At 41.0% G+C, this 9,499-nt stretch overlaps 2 protein-coding genes across 2 annotated transcripts; both read right to left on the bottom strand.

Moving 5' to 3' along the window:
- Positions 1–1,013: 1,013 nt before the first annotated feature.
- On the bottom strand, positions 1,014–4,703 carry LOC130711680 (uncharacterized). The gene is made up of 3 exons (XM_057561397.1): positions 4,217–4,703; positions 2,579–3,925; positions 1,014–2,479 (listed from the first exon to the last, which is right to left on the bottom strand). The coding sequence occupies exons 1-3, from the start codon at positions 4,701–4,703 to the stop codon at positions 1,014–1,016; spliced, it is 3,300 nt and encodes a 1,099-aa protein (XP_057417380.1).
- Positions 4,704–6,276: 1,573 nt separating this feature from the next.
- Positions 6,277–7,555, bottom strand: LOC130711691 (uncharacterized). Its single transcript, XM_057561409.1, has 2 exons — positions 7,546–7,555; positions 6,277–7,002 (listed from the first exon to the last, which is right to left on the bottom strand). The coding sequence occupies exons 1-2, from the start codon at positions 7,553–7,555 to the stop codon at positions 6,398–6,400; spliced, it is 615 nt and encodes a 204-aa protein (XP_057417392.1). The 3' UTR covers positions 6,277–6,397.
- Positions 7,556–9,499: the final 1,944 nt, after the last annotated feature.

Below are 9,499 nucleotides of genomic sequence, written 5' to 3' on the forward strand. Positions count from 1 at the left end.
TGCTCTAACTTGTACGCCCCTGCGCCTACTTCAGCTTTAATCCTAAAAGGACCTTCCCAGTTGGGTGTTAACTTGTTCTTTCCTGAAGTTAGCGTCCTTTCGCGCAACACCAAGTCTCCCGCCTTAATTTTTCGAGGGACGGCCTTAGTTGCATACTTTCGGGCGACCTTAATCTTTCCAGCTTCATTACGCAAGTGCGCCTCTCTTTGCAATTCTGGGAGCATAATCAAGTTTGCAATTAAGTTATCATTGTTTTCTTCCTCATTTCTGTTTGTAACCCTCCAGCTTTGGTTTTCTACCTCAACGGGTAACATGGCATCTGACCCATAGGTTAGCCTAAACGGCGTTTCTCCAGTGCTGGTTTGTACCGTGGTATTGTACGCCCATAAAACACCGGGCAACTCCTCCGCCCACCAGCCTTTCGCCTCATCAAGCTTCTTCTTCAACCCATTTAATATGATCTTGTTTGCCGCCTCAGCCTGACCATTCGTTTGAGGGTGTTCCACTGAAGTGAATCGCATGTCAATCCCAAGGTCAGCACAGAAATCCCTTGTTAATGTGCTGGTAAATTGAGTGCCATTGTCCATAACCAGTGCCATTGGAACTCCAAAACGGCACACAACACGCCTCCACAAGAAATTCCGTACCTTGGCTGCAGTAATTGTGGCGAGTGCCTCAGCTTCTATCCACTTGGTGAAATAATCCACTGCCACCACAATAAACTTTAGTTGAGCCTTTGCTTTTGGAAAGGGTCCCAAAATATCCGTTCCCCACATGGCGAAGGGCCATGGGGCGGTCATTGTTGTGAGTTGCTCTGGTGGTGCCCTGTGTATATCGGCAAAAACTTGACACTTCGAACACTTTTTCACATACTCCATGCAATCTTTCTTGACGTTTGGCCAATAGAATCCCGCCCTATGGACTTTAACTGCCAAAGACCGCCCCCCAATGTGGCTTGAGCATACTCCTTCATGCACCTCAGCCATTATTTCTTGAGATTTAGTGGTGTCCACTCATTTAAGCATTGGAGACATAATTCCCCGCCTATACAGCTGTCCACCCACCAAAGTATAAAAGCTAGCCTCACGCCTTCTTTCCTTTGTGTTTTTGCTTTCATCTTGCGGTTGTTGACTTAAGAATTCAATGATTGGATCCGTCCAAGATGGCTCTCCATTTCCTATAGCCTTCGCCACTTTGAACTCTACCATGTCTGTACTTGGATGAGGCAAAACTTCTTGTATGACAGTTTGATAGTTTCCGAGGCGCCCAGTGCTAGCTAGTTTAGCCAATGCATCCGCACGCTCGTTTTGACTTCTTGGTATGTGCTCGATCCTTACATGTCCAATCGCCTGCATAAGCCTTTGAACAATTTCTAGGTACTTGGACAATTGCGGATCCTTCACCTGATATTCACCGCGTACTTGCTTCACTACCAACTGTGAGTCACCCTTTATATACAGTTTTGGCACTCCCAATTCAATGGCGAGTCTCAAACCTGCTATTAATGCTTCGTACTCAGACTGATTATTGCTCGCCTTGAACCCAAACTTAAGTGATTGCTCAATCAGCATTTTGTCCGGACTTTCGATCGACACGCCTGCCCCACTTCCTGATTCATTAGACGAGCCATCCACCGAAAGTACCCACTCTGCATTTTCTTTGTCACTCTCTGTGGGCGTTAACTCTGCCACAAAGTCAATCAGACTTTGGATCGTGACTTGTCCTCTCGGTTCATAACTAATGTCATATTCCGACAGCTCAATCGACCAACTCACTAGTCGCCCTGACAAATCAGGCTTTTGTAAAACTTGCCTCAAGGGAATGTCTGTCTTGACTTTTATCTGGAAACTCTGAAAGTATGGCCGAAGTCGCCTGACCGTCTTTAGTATCGGCTTTTCTATTTTTTGGTACCGCGCTTCCGCCCCTTGCAGCGTGTGGCTGACAAAGTATATGATTTTATACTGCTTGTTTTCTTCTTGAAGCAAAACTGTGCTAACCGCCGCCTCGGTGACCGCCAAGTAGAGAATTAAAGGAATCCCGGGCGTTGGCTTAGCTAGCATAGGGGGTGAAGCTAATAACTCCTTAAGCTGCTGGAAGGCCTCCTCACACGCCCCTGTCCACTGAAAAGTAGTATTTTTTTTCAAACACGCAAAGAATGGCACCGCCCTGTCACCTGCTTTTGGCAAAAAGCGAGATAAGGCCGCCAACCGTCCTGTTAATCTCTGAACTTCACGAATGTTGGATGGGCTTTTCATATTTACTATAGCTTTGCATTTGTCGGGATTAACCTCGATCCCGCTTGATGTGACCATGAATCCTAGAAACTTGCCACCTAAAATTCCAAAGGAGCATTTCTCTGGATTCAACCGCATATTGTACTTCCGGATCTGTGCAAATGCCTCCGCCAAGTCTTCATGATGGGCGCCCCCTTTGACAGTCTTAACAATCATGTCATCAACATATACCTCCATGTTTCTTCCTACTTGATTTACAAAAACCTTGTCCATCAACCGCTGATAGGTCGCCCCCGCATTCTTCAAACCAAAAGGCATCGTCCTGTAGCAATAGTTCGGCTGACTTGTCATGAACGCCGTTTTCTCCTCATCAGGGCGATACATCATTATTTGGTTGTATCCGGAGTATGCATCCATTAAACTGAGCAGTTCATTACCAGACGCCCCATCTACCAACTTGTCCACATTTGGGAGCGGATAAGAATCCTTTGGACAAACTTTGTTTAGACTTGTGTAATCTGTACACATTCTCCATTTACCATTAGCCTTGCGCACCATAACAACATTTGCCAACCATGTTGGATATTGGACTTCTCTAATGAACTTTCCGTCGAGCAACTTTTGAGTTTCTATTTGTACTGCCTTGTCCTTTTCCTCGCCCATCCGCCTACGAGCTTGTACAACAGGTTTTGCTCCTGGCTGAATTGACAAATGATGGGATATAACGCTGGGATCAATGCCTGGAACATCCTTAATTGTCCATGCGAATAAATTCAAATTATTTTTTAGTAACTCGACCAATCGGTCCTCTTGTTCCTTTGACAAGGTACTTCCAATCTTCAAAGCACGCCCAGATAAGTGAACAGATTTGGTTTCTCCCGCCGGCTGAGGTCTCAACTCTTCCGAATCATCCCGAGGATCCAAGTTGAAATTCTCATGTGGAAAAATCTCCGTGACGCGATGTGCCTCCTTGGCTGCCTTCTTGCCATAAAGTTCCAGACTTTGTGCATAACATGCTCGGGCAGCTTCTTGATCCACCCTTAAGATTCCCACCTTTCCATTGCAAGCCGGATACTTTACTGTCAAATGGGCGGTTGAAATTATTGCACATATTTTGTTCAAAGTATCACGCCCTAGAAGCACATTATACGTCGCCTTACACGGGAGAACCAAATACTTTACTTGAAATTCCTTCACATATTCACCCTCACCAAAAGCAGTGTCCAACTCCACGTAGCCTCGGACCTTGGCCCGATCGCCTGTGAATCCAACCAGACACCCCATATATGGCTTTAAATCCGACTCCTTTAAGCCCAATCTTTCAAATGCATCACCATATATGATGTCAGCAGAACTGCCTTGGTCGAGAAAAACTTTCTTGGTAACATAGTTATTCACGCGCAGAGTCACCACTATGGGATCGTTATCATGCGGTATCACATGATCAAAATCTTTTGGTGAAAAAGTAATTGGAGTATGGTTCAGCCAACATTCCCCCTCATAGGCGTGGTGAACCGAGTTTACTGCCTCCACAAATCTTTTCCTTCCCTTGCTAGATATGCGCCCGCCGCCAAATCCCCCTGCGATTGACAAGCAAGACCCGGCGGGTACCCCTAACTCCTCAACGACCTCCTTTCCCTTTGCGGAATCACCGCCCTTGTTCTTGACTGCGTCAAGCTGTGCATTGTCTCCTGAGACAAAATTGGACAAATGCCCCGCCTTGATCAGTCGTTAAATTTCCTTGCGCAAAGTCCAGCAATTATCTGTATTGTGTCCCATGGCTTTATGGAATTCACACCACTTTGTTGTGTCTACGTTTGCAGGGGGTCGCCTAGGTGGCCTTGGGTACTGAACCACATTAGTTTGCCCTACTGCTCGCAGTATTGTGCTGAGAGGAGCGTTTAATTTGGTTTGATGACCCTGGGCGGGAGCATGTCCCCCCTGGGCTGAGGCGGGTTGGCTGTTCCGATGCCAAGTGTTACTTTGTGGCCCATGTCGCCCTGCTGGATAGGGCGCTGGCCTTGGCTGGCGCGGTGTCTGAGCGGGTCGCTGATCTTTAGGGGCGCGGCCTTTTTCGGACGAGACATCTGGATGTGCTCGCCAGTCGTCCCTATCTTTTTTAGTTTGCTCATCCTGTTCAACCAAGATAAACTCTTGTACCCGTGCCCGCAGATCCATCATATCCTTGGCAGACCGCCTAGTCAAATCTTTGTTCAATGAGCCACATCTGAGCCCATTTTTGAAGGCCGCCACACACACATCCGGACTGGCGTCCTCTAACTGCACTGACACTCTACTGAATCGGGACATGTAAGTTTTGATACGCTCGCCCGAATGCTGTCGAATATTGAACATATCAGCTGGGGTCGCCTTTTGTGCTTGATTGGCCGAGAATTGTGTTAGAAACTTAGTTGACAAATCAGTGAAGTTGGAGATGGAATACGGAGGTTGCTTAATAAACCAAGTCATGGCCACGCCCTTAAATGTTGAAGGCAACAATCTGCACTTCACAACATCGGTCGCCCCTCCAATGACCATTTTAGTATTAAAATACCGTAAATGATCAATTGGGTCGGTATCCCCCCATACATGTCCAAAGTCAGAGTTTGCAGATGCTCTGGAATCTCAACTGCAGCGACTATGGGCGCAAAGGGCTGAAAATCCACCACATCCTCAGCGTCCACACGTTGCCCACGCCTTAAGTCACGCATTTGATTAAGGTACTCCACCTGAGCCTGTAAATGCTCATTTTGACGTTGAAGCGCCTGGATAGTGTCCAACACCTGCCTGAGCTCCGCAGATGAGGCTCCTACCACATTGTCCGGTGCTCGCACAGGTGTGTCAGCCTGCTGATCTCCCAAAGCATCCGCTTCCGGGGTAGGAAGCTTAGCTTTAAGATCCAGTCCCGATCCAACAGCCGCATCTGGTCGTGCATGGACATCTGGAACCGTGGTAGCATGAGATCGTACCGCCACCGAGGCTTCATCTGAAGAAGCTTCTCCTTCCAACTCAGGTTGTCCTACAGGAGCCTGGCTCCTGACTCCCGTAAGACGACCTCCACCGCGACGGCGGGGAGCTCGCCCACCACAAGAACGTGTCTCCATAACCAAAAATATGTCTCTCACGTCAGCAGAAGAATAATCACTGACTCAGAGCCACAGACGGCGCCAATGTTCCTGTCTAAGGTATGACAATGGTAATAAAGTACCCTTGAAAAACCCTAGCAGAGCTGAAAGAGGTAAGTAATACGTAAATAAGGAAATAATATCATAAATGATGAAAAAGGTCCCTAGTACAAGGTGAGGACATCCTTTTTATAGTAGGAATGATCCTTATCTAGAATGTTCATGGATTTGGGCCTTACATTCAGGGCCCAAATCCCTATGTTGAATAAGATAAATACATGTGTACAATATAATAAGACAAAACAACTCGGGCCCACATCCTCAAGCTGGGGTCCATGTCCTAATCGTCTTCCTGCTGGCCTTACCGGGCGGGTCAGTGGACTTATAACGACCCGCCCGGCCCAGTATGCATTGCATGGTTACAATTAAATTTATTAATATATTAGTATGCATTGCATGGTTACAATTAAAAATAAATAGGTAAATTATAAATGGGTCGGTCTATCAGGCCTAATAAACACTTTTTTTTAAGTCTAAGTCTAACATTTTTAGCTAATCAAACTATTTAAAAAGTCTAAACCTAACATTTTTAGCAAATAAGTCCGGTCTAACCCGACCTTTAGCAGGATGGGCTGTAGTCCCCCAGCCCATTTCCACTCTACTCTTTATAATGTAACATTTTAATTAATTAATTTTGTTGTTGATTCAATCTAAATCACTCAATGTACAAATGAATGGCCACAAAAGTGCTGGAGAGATGCGATCCATTCTCATAAGATACTGGAATCAATAGCTGAATATACGCTAGAGAGAGGTGTTGGAGAGAAATGTGATGAGATGAACCAAAGTACACTCCTTTACACATTGACCCTAAATTAGAAAGTTTCTTGAAAATAAAATAAAAGCATAAAGAAAACTAAGCAAATGTTACTTTGCTCTTTTCCAAATGTAACCAAAAAAAAGCAAATGTTAATTGCAAATTACAATTGTGTTTGTCAAACTTGAATTATGAATCACACTATCTTGAAAATTTGGAACCTAACCCTTCCCCACAAAACGGTAAACAACAACACCCACTCTAGAACCATTGCTAGGAGTGTCAACATGCAAAACATCAACATTGAAATGCTTCCTCGCTTTCTTGAAGAACACTGATTCCTTCTTCCACCTCCTCGTGTGAGCCATCACAAACACCATTTTCTTCTTCTTCTTTTCCTTCTCAACCAACATCATCAAACGCAGCGTTTCAAGCAGAGGCTCATAAAGGTGATCATGATACACTACATCCGACGCCACAATAACATCGAACTCCCGACCAATCTCTTCCACGTCATCACCCTGGCCCCACCTCAGCGCCGCAACATTCACGGCCCCACCGCTGGACCCCACAACGCCGGCGTTGGCTTCCGCGTTGAATCTGAGATTGGGAACCACGTGAGGGAGGTCGGTGATGGTCACATTGCAGCCGAGAGTGGCGGCGGCGACGATTCCGACGATGCCGGTGCCGGAGCCGAGCTCGAGGATCTTGGGAGTGGTGGGGATGGCGGCGGAGAGGGGGCTGGTGAGGGGGTTGGTGCGGTGGGTGTCGAAGCTCTTGGTTCGGTGGTGTCGTCGTCCATGGTAGGCTGGTAGCTCGCATTGACCTTACGATTGCGCCGTCGGGGACGACGAGTTAGGGCGCCCTTGTTTGTTTATATTCGTTCTACTGTGGTTCTGATTTTACTTTTCTGTCCCTTCCTTTATTCTTCTATTGGAAATTAAAATTTCATTAATAATTTACGAATTGAATTATTTCAATAGTTAAAATAAAAAATATGAACAAGATATCTCTGTATAGTAGTAAACAAGTTAAACTCCCGTAAGGTGGGTAAGAGCAAAGTTTGAATCCGAAGAAAGAAATTTGTAACGAGAGACATGCAACTATTTTTCAAACGGGTGGTGATTCCTTTAAAAACCAAATAGTTAAAATAAAAACTATTGAAACTTATTGTGGAGTTTAGTCTCGGACACGTGTGAGAGTGAGTGGGGTATAGTGATGTTGTATGTGCGTTTGTCTTATGTTTCCCATGAGTTTAATTTGGTTGTAGATGCGTTGACTCAGCAAATATCTCATGGTGTAGTTCATTCATTGATAAATATAAAGTTTTCCTCCTTTTGACTTGATTCATCTTTTGTGTCACCATCACCTTCATTCATTCACGTCACATTTTGCTTCCAAAGTATTGAATCTTCTATATATATATGTAAAGCTCACTTGAGCTATAACTATTCAATGCATTAAAGAATGAAAGTTAAACAAATTTCTATTCAACTTTCAATACACATCCACTTATTATTAATTATTACTTAGTGATTTTTAAACTTTTCAATTTCTCATATTTTAAATTAAATATTAATATTATTTTAATTTTAATTATTAATTACAACATGAAATTGACTAACTTTACATTAATAAAAATATTGGATTTATTTATGCTTCCTAAATTTGTTTATTTCTGCTTCCTAAAAAAACAATATTAGATAGTTAATAGTAATTTTTTATACTTCTTTTTAATTGTAAAACTTTCTAATTTATTATATATTAAAATTAAAATTAATTTTTATAATAATTATTCATCATAGGTTGAGGAATTTTAAAAAAATAATAAATAAAACTTATTACTATTTTTTACACTACCTACTAAAATAAAAATTTCTTTGAACCTTTGTATTAAGATTTTCCTTACAAAAACTAATATTAAAAAAAAACATTAGTCATAGTCATTTTTTTTTAATTTAATTAAATATATCAAGCAGTAAAATCTTCCTACATTTGCATTAAAATAAAGGAAGCAATAGAAAATTTCTTTGTAATTAATATACTAAATAATAAAATAAAAAACTGAAAGAAATGATATTGTCAAAAGTAATTCAACTACCTAAATTGAATAATATTATTCATAAGCATAAAAATTGACTTGAATTTTGCATTAGGAAAAAATAACTAAAATTGAAGTTGATTAATGACAAAATAATGTGGCAATAAATAATTTAGATAAAATTGGATTGGGGTATCAGATTTGGAGATTGAAAAAACGAGCAATCCGAACCAACCCAATGAATTAAGAATTTTTTTACATTAAGCTCAAACACTTTCAGCCCATTATATTACATATTTATATTTGTATTAGAGATGTTAGTTTTATTTAGATTATATGGATTATGTATTTATCGAATGTTCTGTTCTTTAAAAATGTTAGATTTTTCTATATTTTTTTTTATAATTTTTCACATTTTTAGAATAATTTTCGAGCATATTTTCAAATAAATTTTTTTCTTTTCAAATCCTACCATCCGAACCGAACCAATCCGTTTGAGATCGGGTTGGTTTGGTTCGGGTTTAGAAGGAAAAACCATGAAATTCGAACCAACCCAAACCGAACATGTTTGATTGGTTCGAACATTTAAACACTCTAAATCCGGTCCAATCTGGTTCGATTACACCCCTAATATTTATTGTAAGTCTTTTTTTGGAAATGATTGAAATGTTGAACACAATTATTATTATTTATTTTAAAATAAAAAATATTTTAATATTTATGTAATAATTTAAACTATAATCATTATTATTTAATGTAAAAAATGTTGTAAAGAAACTCGTGCAACACATATATGTAAAGCACACTTAAATCATTACATTAAATAATACATTAGTAAAGATTGTATACTCATGATATTAAAATTGTGAAAAGCTTTGTATCAAACACTTATCTTATACTATTTCTATCTTAATTATTTTTGTCTTTTTAAGCTACACTAGGCAATGAAGCTCAACAAAAGGTTATTTAACTTAGTATTTCCTAACAGCTTTCATAACCTGCATTCTGTAAAAAAGGCTATTTAATATATGTTAAAAGGCTCCAACGAAGACAAGGATTCACCATGTATTAAACATTTATGAAAAAAAAGCTATCAAATTAAAGGTCGTAACCGAAAGATATAAAGGATACATTTTCTAGAACATGATGTGAACAATGAACCATTTGGTAACTAAGGCTATTCAACTTAATAATTAAAGGATGTACATTTCTAGAACACAGAATCTGAATCATTTCCTAACAGTTTTCGTAATTAAGGCTATTCATCTATTAAAAAAATAAC

The sequence above is a fragment of the Lotus japonicus genome, chromosome 1, assembly GCF_012489685.1.
Source record: "Lotus japonicus ecotype B-129 chromosome 1, LjGifu_v1.2".
Classification (NCBI taxonomy): domain Eukaryota; kingdom Viridiplantae; phylum Streptophyta; class Magnoliopsida; order Fabales; family Fabaceae; genus Lotus; species Lotus japonicus.